Source organism: Leuresthes tenuis, unplaced genomic scaffold (genome assembly GCF_036924035.1).
Source record: "Leuresthes tenuis unplaced genomic scaffold, fLeuTen1.0.hap1 SCAF_16, whole genome shotgun sequence".
NCBI lineage: Eukaryota > Metazoa > Chordata > Actinopteri > Atheriniformes > Atherinopsidae > Leuresthes > Leuresthes tenuis.
The window spans coordinates 9,246,718-9,262,490 of record NW_027325370.1 but is presented as its reverse complement, the minus strand read 5'-3'; the positions used below and the strand labels follow the sequence as shown (position 1 = coordinate 9,262,490).

General features: G+C 43.5%; 3 protein-coding genes across 4 annotated transcripts in view; 2 read left to right on the top strand and 1 right to left on the bottom strand.

Moving 5' to 3' along the window:
• The window catches only part of LOC140271377 (uncharacterized), a 160,849-nt gene that overhangs the window by 4,911 nt on the left and 140,165 nt on the right, over positions 1 to 15,773 (top strand). The gene's annotated exons all lie outside the window — the stretch shown is intronic.
• Positions 1 to 15,773, top strand: part of spsb1 (splA/ryanodine receptor domain and SOCS box containing 1) — a 225,925-nt gene that overhangs the window by 89,920 nt on the left and 120,232 nt on the right. The gene's annotated exons all lie outside the window — the stretch shown is intronic.
• Positions 1 to 15,773, bottom strand: part of rerea (arginine-glutamic acid dipeptide (RE) repeats a) — an 88,776-nt gene that overhangs the window by 53,932 nt on the left and 19,071 nt on the right. For both annotated transcript variants that reach the window (XM_072366558.1, XM_072366560.1), the window contains exon 3: positions 7,134 to 7,204. In XM_072366558.1, the coding sequence (XP_072222659.1) occupies positions 7,134 to 7,204 (71 nt within the window). The remainder of the gene's footprint in view (positions 1 to 7,133; positions 7,205 to 15,773) is intronic.

Genomic DNA, 15,773 nt, shown 5'->3' with positions numbered 1-15,773 from the left:
GGGGAGCCTCATACCTCATACAAGAGCATTAATCACAATAGCCATAATGGAGAAAGTCACCTGATACTGCCAAAGCAGCTGTAAAAAAAAAAAAGGAAAAGGAAAAATCTTTGCTCATGGGTTGTAGTTACAGCCAACTGCGAGGAGAGCAAATGGAGAGGGCTATTTGTCGTACAAATGTCGGTAATCTAAGAAGAATTCATTTCTTTAAATCATTTAATTATTTTTTTTTAATCCACTAATGGCATTTCTCGTTCTAGTTCACGGCCAAAAAGACTTAATGCGATACATAGATACACTATCACGTTTACAGGAAGTCAGAGCGTTAATTACGTGTCAGCAACAATCTGTTCTGTTTTCATTTTGTATTTAAGCGACACTGAAAGGGCTTTCAGAGTTTAGCAGCCATTGTGCTGTGATGCTATTGCTGTAAGGCTGCACCTCAGAGGGATACGTGTCCGGCAGAACACTTCAATCAAACAGCTTGAAGCAGGTCCGAATGACCGGCCATGTCTACAGACGCATAGATGCCCTTGTCAGCGCCGCTTCCTCACAGCGAGCACAGAAGCAAACCGACACTTAAGACAGCCCCCACACACAACTGTGAACGCCTGTACCTCCACATGTTCATGCCTGTGAAATGTACCAGCTCGCTTACAGCAGGCGGGTGGGACTGTGGAATGAGAGCCGAGCACACATACACAAACACAAAATTGCCCCTAATGACTGTAGCGCCCCTCTCTCAAGAGATGGCAGCGGCTGCTGCTCTACTCAATAAATATTAACAAGAAGTGCGACTGATGGCGGTGCTCACTGATCCATAATTGCATTTCAAATGTTCAGTGGGGGTGGGGCGGAGGGTGGTCACAGAGGAAGAAATGGGAAGATAAAAAGGGGAAACTCTGGCTTCAAGGCAGGGACAACCGACAAGTGATGGCTGTCTAGTCAGCCTCCTGCCATCATCTCAATGGCTCAGCACCAGCGAGCGAGAGAGAGAAAGAGAGTGTGTGTCTTTGGTGAGGTCTGTTTTACTGTCCAACGCTGTTGACTCGCTGCTGCATGCATCACAGACCACTGACACCGGGGGGTGGATCAGAGGGATGGCAGGGAAGTACATTATCCATCCAACATGTACATTAAGAGATATTTTTGCATCAATCTGAATATGTTAAGGCCGCAAGCTAATTAGCATGAGGATCTCATTGTTAAGCTAATTCTCAGCACTTTGGATTCCATTAGGGCTGAAAGTCAGGGTCCGCAGAAAACCTAATAGCTGCTCATGTTAAGAATGCGTATTTATGCACATATATTTGCATCTTTATCCAACATTTTTAATTATGGGCTTTGACTAGATGGCATTTTCCAAGGCATGGTGATAAGCTCCCGCTCAAACTGCCAGTTGAGAGAGATACAGCGCAGGAAATACATGCAAGTACATATGCTAATTATAAGGCTATTGTGGTGTTATATCAATCCAACACAAACTGATGTGTGAATACATGTATAACCACACTTGGACAGCAAAAAATGTCCTGGCGGCACACGGAGAACTGCAGATGTTAAAAACAATCACATCACACTTTCATCACGATATAGTGACTTTGTAGTATTTTAAATTTGCACCGGTCATTTAAGTCTGGTCTGTTTTCAAAGCAACATCCGCAAAACAAGCGGTTTGATGCCCATTTCAGGGGAAATTGATCCAGAAATCAATGAAATTGTTCATTTCAGACCGTTTCTAAATTAAACCAAGTCTATGTGGCCCTAAGGACTTGGGAATCAGACATGGTTTTAATGCAGCTGATGGCAAGTTCAAAATGCTGAAAACAAAACACAAACAAAGAACAAATATACAGCTGATATTAATCTTTAGGGATAATTCTGCTTCATTTGACAGCTTTAGCTTTGGAGAGGGTAAATATGTACAAGAATAAGTCAATTATTCAAGAAATTGGCAAAAACTGTAGTTGTGTTTCTTGGCTTCAGATCAAGCTTATTTCCTAACTACAGCCTCGCTGATTAGGCAATAAGTGGACATGCAAACCTTTTTTTCACAGATCTTCAACGCGATTTTGCACGGATAAAAATCTCCCAGCATGAGCTACGGTTTATAAGCAACTGAGTTTTCTCTGCAGACACACCATTTGTTTTAGCATATCTCGTGAATCAGATTGGCACACGTAGATTACCTTGAGTCACACATGCACACATATCTGCAGCGCATGTACGGCCATATTATTTGACAAAGCTGGAACCCTGAACAAACACACTATCACGACACGAATGCACCGCTTGTCACAGATTTGCTTGAACAAATTTCACAGTGGAAATAAAGCACATGCAATCTTGTGATGGCTATAAACTTGCATTGCTGCCAAATGAAAATCTGTGAATACAGCCCGCACATGTGCTGTATATGGGTTAGATGACAAAGAAAATCCTTCGTCTGCTTAAGCTAATCAGGCCTGCAACATATGAGATGGACCCCTAGCAAGATAATTTGCATTGTACACGGCTTCTAATTAAATGTCCACAAGCAGGAAAATCCAGGGGTAGTTGTGTGTGTGTGAGGCTAACAGTGGGAGAAAGAACATGTGTGGGTGTGTGCTGGCGTACTGGGCTGCTCAATCCCTTGTTCCCAGAGGGAGAAACGCTGCAATCACTCCATTAGCAAAAGACGGAGGGAGACAGGGATGCTGGGAAGAAGCAGAGAAAGAGAAGGATACAGGGAGGAACGGAAGGGGGGAGGGGAGAACACAGCTGACTTGGCCAATAACAGCAAATGAGGTTAGATACAAGCAGAGAGGGTGGTAGGAGGGTCAATGAGCGTCGAGGACACGGACACAATGACTTGAACATGGGATGGGAGGAGGGAGGTGAGTGACAGCAGATAAAGAGGAGTGAGGGGGTGAGGGAGAAATGAAGTGAAGAGACAGACATAAGGGAGTGAGAGAAATGAAGACAGAGGAGATAAACACGGTAAGAACAGCGAGAAGGATTGATGGAATCAGGTTCAGTGGGCAGGTCTGGCAGCAGACTGTTCAACACTCAGAAATTCTACTGATTTAAGATGGTGCGCTCGAAACAACAAGCAATTTCCGGATGTCTTTGTGTGTGCATGCGTTGTGCTGAACCAGATAAATATGCATCAAACTGAAGTTATTAGTTACACGACCAGAATACAAACATGGCAAATAAACAAGTCACATGCAGGCACCCTCACACAAACCATTCACTGGCTCCCAACAAATATAGATTGTTAACACATTACAAGGTCATGGCAGGGAGGCGAAACTGAAACCAGCGCCTGTGGAAAAAAAAACACACTGGAGGATTGTTGGCTCCTAATTGACCTAACTGATAACACCAGAGAAACTCAAATACACATCTTCATGATGGGTTTGAGAGCATCTAAGTCACAACAGAAATTTATCTTAATTCCTTCATTTGAATACATTCACATTTCATACAGTACTGTATGAACAACTCGTTTAATTTTTACAGCTTAATTATTTTATCTCACTGTGCAAGTTTTGTTTGTAATTCAGTAATTTAAAAAAATATTATCACACATTTTCCCTCATCAATCAATTTAAATATGCAATGGCAGAAAAATGACTAGTGGCAGCGTTTGACATTTCTTTGAAAGCCTTGTCCACTCCTACTTTTGTTTAAAACGTTTGAAATGGCCTCCCAGCGGACATCTTTGTATCTGGGCAGACATGTTAGGAGGAAGGCAGGAGGCTGAAATCTATAATGCAGGATCAATATGTCACAGAGGTTGCAGTGGGCACCACAGCTGCCCCCGTTGAGTAAACAAGCTCGGGAAAATGATTGTCCTCCAAGTCAAGAATGACCCCAATCATGCTGCAGAATTGATTTTGTTCACACCTTTTTCTGTTTTGCATGTGTTGTTACTTAAAGACGGCTCGACGTTTGTGCGTGTACATAAAACCAAATGCATGCAGCATGACTGAGTTCAGAATGACTCCAAACACAGACTGCCAAATAGATATGGGGAGAAAATGAGGCGGGCTTCTATCCTTGTTCTTATCCACACAAGGGAGATTGATGGCTGTGCTCATGTTTTCTACACACCACTAATTGGATTCACAGATCATTAGATAAAGTACACAAGTGAGCCTGTTCCAGCTTAAAGACTGGGGCAGATAGACAAGAAAATGGAGAAGGGTGCGAGAGGGGCAATATTGATGAGGTTGTTTGGTTCAGGACCAATAAAATTTCCTCCCCCTCTACTGTGCCTCCAAAGCCCTGTTCTACCTCCTAGAGGGGGGTTGATCGATATTTTGTGCTGCACAAAAAAGGTTCGGGTTGAGGGAGGGGGTTGAGGCAGGGAGCGATGAGAAATAAAGAGAATAATGTTTGGCTCTCTTACATGAATCTCAAGTTGCCTGGTGTCACTCCTTAATATTTCATGGCAAGGGGAGGACAAGAGATGACACCAGCCATTATGTTCCACAAAAGAGCACAATCAGTGGGTGATTTTTTTTTTTTTCCCTCTCCCAAAGGCACAAGCCTGTGCCCCAGTTTTGAGGATGATGGGGTACATAAAAGTTAGACCAGCAAGGTGGTAGTTTATTCCGACATGTGCGTTCACATACAAAGTCAGCCATCATTGTTAAAGAGGTTGTCAGTATAGTAGCAGGGTTTATGTGATGTGTCACCCGGTGACAAAGTGAGCTCACTGAAAAACGCTGTACTTGCTCAGAAAGCCAGCAGGGCTTGTTGTTTTAACATAGGAAGACAAGGGTACAGTCTGCTCAAACACATACAAGCATGCAGATGGCTGCTGGTTAATTACAGATGGACTGGGGGAGGGAGTAACAGAGACACAGACAGTCAGTGCAGTTACATGCGGGCCATCGGATCGGATTAATGGCTAAATTACAATAAGGTTGAGTTATTCATTCATGTAGACACCTTAATCTGACAAGAAATCGAATCGGATCGGGTTACTTGCGATTGAATTAAGACCCTGGGATAACTCAATCCAAATGCCCACTGAAAGTGCATGTAGTGGATCGGACCGAGCGTTCTGCGCATGCTCAAGATTTTTACCCGCGATCGTCACCCGGAAGTCGAAGGAGACGACATTACTGTTGTTGTTGCCGCCGTCAGAAAGAAAGAAACAACGCAATGGAGAATGTGCCGTTGTGCATCGCTTTGTGCCATAACCAGCTCATCATAAATGTAGAGGGACGTCGCTTCATCTTGCTCTTCGTTCGCCTTCTTTCTCGAATGCCTGAGTTTTGTTGTTGGTGGTGAAGACGTCAACAGGAAGTGGCTCTATTAGCAACAGTTAAAATGGGTACAGCGCCACCTATCGTACTGTAGTATTGCATGCTTTGTGCCAGTGATTCGATTCATTCACCGCCATATATCAAAGGATAAATACCCTTTCTCAGATAAGGAGCATAACCCAACTATAGCTATAATCGAGTTAATCTCATCATGTAGACCCACTGACAGAGAGCTGAAGATGGAGGTCAGCTAATGCAGCCGGTCTTCTATCCCCTCTCCCTGGACTATTACCTCTGTCAGCCCCAGACCTCTCGGGCTGCTCTTAATCAAGGTGCAGGTGCGTGGGTTTTTATGGAAGCGTGTGTGCGTGCACGGGGAGGGGTTCTTGTTGTCCTCAGCATTCTCTGGCTGCAATCCGATTAAAGCCCCGCTACTGTGGGGCCTGGCTGCCTGGCCTACAGCTCACCTTAAAACTTATTTTATACCCAACAACTGCCCATTATTTACAACACAATTCATTCACACTCCCTCAGATTTGTCCCATCAGTTACGCACATACACATATGTACATTGATTCACTAGTCCACCTTTTCAGAGAGCAGTGTATGTGGCCATTGAGCTGACTGTGGCTTTTGGCAGCGAATACTTTGGCCCTGGGGCCTAGCCGTTCCTCACTAAGTGTTTTGTGCTCTGCTTAGACAGCCCATCTCTTACAAGACGGGCAGTACTCGCTTCTGGAAGCTTAGCCATGCCTTCATTAGGCAACACGATTCCATCTACTACATATTGCCCATTAAATGGCGGGTCACATTTGCAACCTCGACCAAGAATGTGTTCCACTTTCGTCTGTGGCAGTTAGAAATCTCATAAAAGACTAATTAAAAACAATCACATTCAGTTGGATAATCAATTTCAGGCTTCACTGATAAATATGCATTTTGACCAGCCAAGAAGCAACAATTGTGCAGCTGCACTGACCTCAGAGAAAAAAAAAAAAGGAGCATTCTCCATTATCACTGACAGCATACAAACACCACACAAGATCTTCTGTATCTTATGTGAAATTATGAGTAATGTGTGTGTGGCTGTGAAATGTTTAGGATTCATGTACAGTGTGTGTCAGTCAATTACAATATAGCAAGCTAACTGCAACTCTCAAAACGTTATGCTGCGTCCTCTTTCATCTGCAAGAACAAAGAGCAATCTGTTGTGGGTGAACCTCAGAGTAACTTCCCTTTTAGGAAACACAGAGACTGCAGAGAGGAAAATCAATTGAGAGAGAGAGAGAGAGTCAGAGCGAGTGTCTGTGATACATTTTAAATGCTGTGTTGCTGAAAAACAAGCACCAACTCACTAAACTGAGTGTGCCTGATGAATCAGCCATTCTCAGCAGCAAATTAAAAACTAATTTATTTCTTTATTCAAGGAAAGAGGTAATTTGCCCACATTAGGTTGTAAAAAAAAACAACAAAAAAAATCAATTTAAACCTGGTCATGGTCTCCCTCGTAAATCAATTAAGTGCATCTACAAACATCTATATTTTCATTACACAACACGTTGCAATAATTAGATCTCAAAGGTGGGTAACAGACAAGCCCGGCTCTCAGAGGGCTTCTGTTTTTTTCTAACATTATCTGTCCTCATGGCAAAACCAAAGTCATTTAAAGTCATTTTAAATCAAACTGTTTGTCACTGGGATCAATACTAAACTCTCTACAGACTTTTTGATGCACGTGCAGCTGTAGCAGCTGTAATTTCTTCTCTTGTGTGTTTAAAAGGTGTATTTTCCAGCATTGGACATGGGGCGGCTTTGGTGGGTTTGTGCTGAGAACAAAAGGGAGAGACAGACAGGAAGTGAAAATCCACTCACCAGCTTGAAATCCTGAATGCTACAAATGAAGTAGGGAGTATTGGGCCGCCGACTCTCGATGTACACACAATCTGCAAATGAGGAGGAAGAAAAAACAAAAAGTTTCAAAATTGATGCACGCACTTATCAAAGCGTTCATGTTTTCAAGCAGCCACACTCAGTAATATATGATTTTGTGTGCCGTTACCTCTGCTGAAAAGACATTTTCTCCTTGAGTCAAATTCAATTGGAATGCGAGTAATAGGATTAAAGACTTTTGGAGCGCTACAAGGTTGCCTTTCCAAAGCAAACATTACGCCCAAGGGGAATTATGTTATTGTTCCACTCCATTTATACACCAGTGAGCAACACTGACTTTAACCTCATCCCGCCCCGAGTCATCACACCACGGAGTCAACACTGGAGGGACAAAATCTGCCGGTGGGGGTGGGAAATTTTGAAAGCTTATTTCCTGTCGTTCTAGGAAAAAATTCACTTACAAGAAGTATAAAACCTGTTATGCATCCTTAACAATGACAATGTCTTTTTTCATGTCACAGTGTAAAATACAAGATACAAGAGAGAAACACTGTACAACCACACCCAAAACCATCAGAAATGTAAAGAAAACATGTCAAGTGAAGACAAGTTTTGGAAAATGTCACGGACAAACTCAGACATGGGCGTTGTTAGGATCTTAATACATGTGGGGCTCAGCCCAGCCCAGAAAAGTCTGGATCTTCGCACAATAGTTGCACAATTTTAAATTGTTCAAGAGTAAACAAATTTATAAAGTAATGTACCATCTCGTCATCTTAGGCCTGCTTTTACAAAGTAAATATTTTTTTAAAAACAAGCGATAAAAAGTCAAATCTGAAGTGTCATTAAGCTTAAACTTAGCTTTTATTCCTAGCAACTAGATTAAAGCCTCACCATGGATGGTAGTCCTGCGGTACTGGATGTTTTTAACAATGTTATCAGGGTCTTTTTTTTATTTATTTTTTTATTTACCAGACCAAAGAATCTGCCTCCACAGTGAAACAACGGTTGCTTTTGATTTGAAGCAAACCATATTAACTCTGCCTCATCTCATCTCCTCTTCTTCACCTGTGTTGATCTCATGGTGTCCCATCTGTTTGTTGCACTATTTATCACGAGGGATTTCCAGCTATGTTAGCATTTCTGTGTGGAAGTACTCAGTCACGCAGGGTTTTGGTTATTTCACTATTCAGCTAAAGGAACAAGACTTTCCCAGTTTGACATGAAGTCTGTCTTACAGCTACACCCTAATCATTAGCGTTCCTTGGAAATACTTCTTTGATTAATGGTGCGCCTTGTCTCAGAAGTGTTTCAGAACCCACAAGTCAGGCAAGTTGGATAAAGATGCCTCCTCTTCGCCAGCTTGTGCTTGTAGATGAAGCAGCGCTATTCTACTGCTGTGTTTACAGGATCAACTGCTCCAGAGGAGAAAAAGAAAATATTCAAAGATCAACGACACCACTGAGCAAATGACTCGATCCGAACAATTACCTGCCTGATAATCTCTCACACGCAAAATATGTAAACGCCAGGCATTAACAGCGCTCCTGACAGGACGCACACACGGATGCAAAGATTTAACGCTCGCAGGTGGGCGGGTGAATCTGATGCTTGGAACTTTAGCAACTACAGGTAACGAGATCAGACACGCGATTAGTGAGGCGATGCGACTGATTAGAGCCTCCACCGCTACTTGGGAAAAAGTCCAACTTTTCTCAACTTTACACTTCACGCTACGCTAGCGAAGCAGAGCAAAGGATCCATAATTCATTGTGGCCGCGAAACAGTTGACACTTGAAACATGTACGTGTGACAGCCTGGTACAAGCACGTATACAGCTCCAAAGCGGCAGAAAGACGATGCTGCGAGCACGAACCACAGAACATTCGAAACACAGCCTGTTTATGTTTTTGAGCAAACATTTCTGTGAGTGCAATAGATTATTGGAATAAATCTGTTTTAAATTCTTCTGTTTTGAGATCCAAGCTGATCTAAGGCCCCAGCCTAATGATGCCTGTGAACGCAGACATAAACTCAGACATAAACCTGGGTGGCAGCAGGGGAGTGTGCGCCACTCTCCACCCATCTTTACACAGCCTGTGTGATGCTGACATTACTTTTCAGTTTTTCCCTTTTTTAATGCATTCGAAAGCAACGGGACAGAAAGACACCGCAGCGTTTGACATCAGCTGTCAACTGCACCAAACCACATCAGTCAGCATCATTTTCTTTTCCTTAATGTTCTTGCACACCACAACACCACTTGGACAAATCCCATCAACTCCTTTTTCAGCTAACACAAAGCAGGCGCTCCCCTCATGTGCTTGTGCCAGTTCAAAGTTGGTTCAACTTGTGAACGTTCAAACAAATGTGCTTTTCCACGGGAAAGTGAGCCGCGTCATGTTCACATAAAGTTGTTTTTTTTTCTTCTGCATACAAATGGTTTCCACTGAGGTCCACTATGGTTTATCAAAAACTGTGGAGAACAAAAGTCCAAAGAGATGGGTTGTGTTCTCCACTCATTACAGTTCCCTGCAGTTTGGTGTCGTAGCATCATCCGTCACCATTTAGAAGCACTGTGGCGAACAACATGTGGCGACATTAAAAACATCACACGGCATTGAAATGAGCAATAACTGTGTACAAATGCAAATGCCACCGGCCCTTCTTTCACTGATGGACACAGTTGCTTCATTAGATTAGATGAATCAGGTGACAATGCTACAATAATTTCTCATTCAAACTACAGCTCTCTGATTTTATTGCTTCTTGTCTGGATAAGGTCTAAAACTCTGGTTTGTGGTTTTAGACCAGCTATACACATATATATGTGTGTGTGTATATATATTCACACAATTCAAGTTTAACACCGGCTCCAAAGCAGCACTGGTCAAAGCAGGTATTACCGAACTGCATTACACTGTAATATTAGAACTAATATGATTATATAAAAAAACTGAGGAGCGTGAGTCGCACCAATATATCATATGTCTAATAAGCTTTGGATTAGCCTAAGTGAGAGAAAAAAATACTTATTCCAGCCCCTTTGTTGCATTCATTTTTAAAATGGTGTTTAATGATGTCAGCAGCCGCTCTGTAACATTGTGTGAGAAGAAGTGGCTTTGGCTGGCTGTGTTGTTAAATTGAATGTGACTGGTGGTATGGTCAGGTCGTGAACTCTCATCTCCTTAACAAAAACATTCACGCTGCAGAGGACAAGAACACACAGCCACTTCTGTGGAGAAGAAAAGGAGGAGGCGGCAGGGGAAATGGCTCATAGTTACTGCTAAGCCTGCCACAGCACTTTCAGGACACAGACAAGTGTTAATAGACTTATTATAGAAAAGACAGACTTGAAATCACAGAAGTCACCAACGCTGAGACACAGAAACGAGTGTGTGTCCAAACTGTGCAAAACAAACATGCAGTTAGGTTCAAATGAGATCCTTCAGTTGCCTGACAGGCAAAGTATTCAAAAGACACCGCCATAATCGATTAAGAATAGATGTAACACACATTCATACATTACTTTCTATTCAGACAGAGGCAATAAAACAGGCTTTTGGCCTCAGGGTGTGTTTTCTACTACAGTTTTGTTGCAACCGAGTGCGGCACTTCTGCTACCATTAAAACGTACGCACATTCATGAGGGAGGACATCATTTTGCTGCTTGCACACAAAAAAGCCACCAAAGGTAAGATTTACACTGACAACACAACCTCGTGTCACCAAAACACAAGCCGAGCCTTTCCAAGGACGAGCACTAAGCCTCATTCTGCCTGACAAAAGATCGGCAGTTACCTTTTTTCAATGACTGACACCGCCATCATCTGTTATTTATTTGTTTGTGTCAACACAGTTATCGATCTGGCTGTGGTTTATCTTACCGCTTGCAGAGGAAAAGAGGGGTGGCAAAGATATTAAATGGCTCTGACACCCAAGATACTATTTGTAGAGGGGCTGGTGTGTACAAGTGCGCCTCTGACATCACAGGCTTTGTTTTTTGAGTGGTTCTGTGTGTGTGTCTAACCCCAGGGTGGGCTTGTTATCTGCTGTGAGCTGAATGAGCTGTTCTAAATGGAGGGAGGGGGAGTTTATCGCCCACACTGGGTCTGAGTGACGCATTATATCTCTCTCACTACTGCCCTCTTCCCACTTTTCCCCCTGTCCCTCTTTTTCCTCCCTCCACCTCTACACCATCCCTGGAAGTCATTTACAAGATAACATGAATGAAAATATCCATCAGTGCTATTGTGTGATCTGTGAGTAACGCCGGCTGTGTGTGTGTGTGTGTGTGTTGAGAGACACAGCAAAGCGAGTTGGAGAGGAGGAGGGAGCAGGATGGAGGGAGTGGGGGGAGGGCAGAGAACAAAAGAGACTAATCTGAATGAGATGACATGTTTCGAAAGAGTCAAATCGGGGGAATTAGGGTTTAGTATCCTCTCACCTTGGCGGCAAATTCATTTAGAAAGGCCAGATCTCAGTGTCTACACCCATGAGCACATCAACGGGCAAAAAGAACCGACAGAGAGAGTGAAAAAGATAGGTGGTGGTGGTGAAGAGAGGGGGGACAGGGATCTAGTTTAATCATTCACAGACAGCATGCGAGTCTGTTCTTCGAACGTCAAAAGCATATTTCGGAATTCATTTTGGGCACTAAAAGTCTTCATCTCAAGGGTATTTCTGTGAGAGTGACTATAACACGAAAGTTAAATCCAAGTTAACGCTTCAGACTCTGCCTTTTGAATGAAAAGAAGGCATTTGAGCTCAGGGAGCCTGTGTGGGATAAAGGGGAAGGGGAAGGAGGGGCAGGGGCTGAAATGGGCAACCCAGTTCCTCAAGGGTCTGCCTGGCTTGTTAAACATTCCTGCCATTTTGTGCATTTGGAAGTGGGTCTCCTTGCTCAAGTGGAGAGGTGGAAAGGGGAGGGATGAGAGGGTTTTAACAGTGCTGGGGGTCTTTATGGGGGATGGGCTGATTTTCATTTTTTTTTTTTTTTGGAGGGGGGGGTTGTGGCTAGTCTTAGCAGCATGAATGTAGTCTTCACTGTATTAGAATGGAGACCTCAGCAGGGCATTTGTAAATGGGTGCTCTCAGCTGTAAGTTTAACGTACTGCTGTACAGTCTATTTCTGACTGCCATATGCCACACAAAGGCTAGGAGCTCAACACTTTGACAAAAGGAGATAATGGTGAAGCTACCGAGTACAGTTCCTCACACCCGAACGAACAACTCACTGAAACCTGATTCTGTTGGGACACCGTTCCTCAAATCACACCATTACCGCTGAGTTTTAGTAATTGCATATTGACTGTTATAACCTCGTGACAGACACAAAATAATTTTTTGCAGCTGTAGCTCTTTGTTCAGCCTGCTATTCTGTTGAGGCTGCCAAGCATGTCTAATCTAAAACACACCTACCCTCAGCAAAACAGCCATGTGTTATTCTCTCGGTATCAAGCAAATAAGATGCAGTTTAATTTGCTGCAGCATTCCAGCAGAGGGGAGGGAGGGGGAGATCTTAGATAATATCAGAGCGGCTTTCTTTTACGAGCTAGCAACAATGAGCAAGTGACATTGTGAACGCGGTCATATATGCCAGTGTTTTGTAAACAGTGCTGCAGGAAAGGGGGTGAATATTTTAGGATATGAGACAAGCTTATTAAATCAAAAGGGAGTGTTTGTTTAAGTCATGTTTGCAGGTGGGTAGAGTTAACCATGAGGCAGGATGCACCTGCATTGTTAAAAGTGGCGCTGGGCACAAGCTGAAAAAGCACACACACACACACACACACACTGCAAAGGAGTGTGTGGCTTTAAAAAAAAAGAAAAAACGAAAAGCTACTCCTCCCTCTAGTCTACTGATCCTAAAATTAAATAGCACAAGGAATGTAATAATGGAAGCACAGTGGTGTGAGGTGACTAGAGGGCAAATAAAGACAAAGACAGCTTGGAAGAAAGAAGGAGACTGGTGTTACAACTGATTCACCACAGACTCCAGCAGCTCAGTGATCAAGACCAGTTGATGGCCAAGGCTGCTTTGTCCCACTTCCTGTTGGGTCCTTCCCAGTGGGGTGGCGTTACAAGCAGTCAAGGCCTAAAGGTGCAAGGACACTCGATTCTCCCTCGGCTTTCCTCCCTCTATTCCCCTCCATCAACACAACAAGTCTTTCTTCTTCTCGCTGGAAAAGCAATGGGAAATACCTGGCAAGCGATACCATCAGCTCTCTACAATAAGGGCAGGCCTACAGCTGACTGAGCTCCTGGGGGAGAACAGAGGCTCTTTGACAACACAGCCCCCACCACCCCCCCACCCCTCCCGGCTAGCCCACGCTTTCTCATTTAGCAGTCGGCAGGTGGTTGGATTTCACTAAAAAGTCCTTTTCCCAGAGTCTCCAGCGTGGGGAGAGACAGTAGAGCAGAGAGGGCCTTTTTAAAAATAGATCTGTTCAGTTTACGACAGGCTACAGATTCACACTGCCATGTTTCAACAGGAAATGACTCCCAGGACTTGTCCCTTATATAAACTCAACTAGAGGTTGCTAAGTGATCGACAGCAAACCTTTGCAACACAGGAGATGTGCTATGCTAATATGCCAATCCAACATTTACTGAAACCACATTTTACTGGCTTCTCATACTTGCTCCAGATTTTAAAAACGAACGTTTCTTCTCTAAAGCATAATGAATGACGTTTGTGTATAGTATACACAGTATATATATATGAACTGTACATACTGTATATAGTCATGTTTACACAGTTTATTAGCATTCTGCTCTTACTGCACATGAACATACTCAACGCTTTCTGCTTCTTTGCACTTCTGGTTAGATGCTAAACTGCTTTTGTTGTCTCGGTACTCAGTGCAATGACAATAAAGTTGAATCTAATCTAGCTAATCTAATAAGGCCAACAGTTAGTCCTAAATTTGACAAAAGGAGATGGACTGGTTATTGAGCCCTTTGTGTGTGTCAGACAGACAGTCCTGCTGTGCATGCACAAGACACACACACACACACACACACACACACACACACACACACACACACACACACACTCCCTGCTGTGGTTGCAGCAAAAAGTGCCATGCGTCCACATCAACAACTTCCTACACACTTATAAACAATGTTTTTTTTCCTCAGTCTAGCCTCTATTTTCTATGAATTCTGCACGGCACTCACCCAAGAAATGATCACTTTCTACGAGGAAATGACCGAAATTAAGCAAGTCTGCTCTTTGGTGTGATAATGAGGCCACTATGTTGCATGACATACACTTAAGTAGAAGGGCAGAAGTGTGTGTGTGAGACTGTGTAATGGGAGGGGTCTCCATTTTAAACTCGCCAGTCAGCTTAGTCAGTCAGTTAGGAAGGAAGGAGACACGCAATGGCAGTCAGCCACCAGCGACAAGCACAGTCCTGCTGCAGTGGAGAGAAGGGGATGAGCACTGGGGATGGTATTGAGTGTGAGACAAACCGAGCTGCTCTGTGTTGGAGTGTGTTTATCAGAGACTAGAAACATATACAATGCAAATCAAATTTGACTTTGATTAAAGCGATTAAAGTCTTCCTCGTATTCACTATTCGGCACAAAGATTTTCAGTGGGGTTAACATCTGGGCTCTGTGGTAGCCAGTGCAAGTGTGAAAACGATGCTTCATGCTCCCTGAACAACTCTTTCTACTAATTGACCCCGATGAATCCTGACACCATCCATCCCAGAATATGCCCGTGACATCAGGGAAGAAAAAACAAAAACTATTGGATGGAAAAACTTGGTCATTCAGTTTGTTTGGATAATCAGCTGACCTCGTTTTTCAGGGCACATAATGTTGCTCAACATAGACCTGACCAACTAATGCAAGCCCAGATCATTTGCTCAGTTCAATGCAAGTGGTGGTCAGGCAGTGTTCATAAATACTGGTTATCAGCACACTATGTATATATGTGTCCATATACATATATACATACTGAGTACTGAATTTTTTTTGTGTCTCCATGCTTTTAAGGACGTCTCATATTGATCCCCTCTGGCAGTGAGTATAATCTCTAAAGAGAGGATCTATACTCTGAGGTGGGGGTGGATGAGTGTAAAGAACAGGCTTGGAGCTGTTGAGCCAGGCCTAGAGAAGTGGTGTAGGCTCAGCCACAAGGTACAGATCGATCTGGTGTGTCTGTTTGCCCTGCACTGGGCTGTTTGCCCCGGCAGCGGACCATACAAATAGCCCCGGACACAGCAGCAATGCTTGAGTTAGCTGCAGGCCCACCTATTGGCCACTTGCACTTCCCTTTCCACCGTTCCCCACCCAATCGATGTGCTCTAAGCTGCCTGAACCCATTTTCAAGGGATAGAAAGGCTAAGCAGAGAGATTGAAGGGTGGCTGGAAACTGTTAGGGTTTCACTACTGGCTTCCCTGTTATTTCTTATGTGATGACACAGATCTGTATGTTTCTAAAGCCCCCTGCGACAAAAGCAATCAAAACAGCAACTGGTCTAGAATCTATTTCGGTTTCTGTACTGCTCTCCATCACAGCCCTCCTCTCTCCATGTATCGGGTGGTGCAAATCCCTCTCTGAGGGTGGTCAGTTTTACATATTGTGTGTCACTAGACGGCTATAAAGGG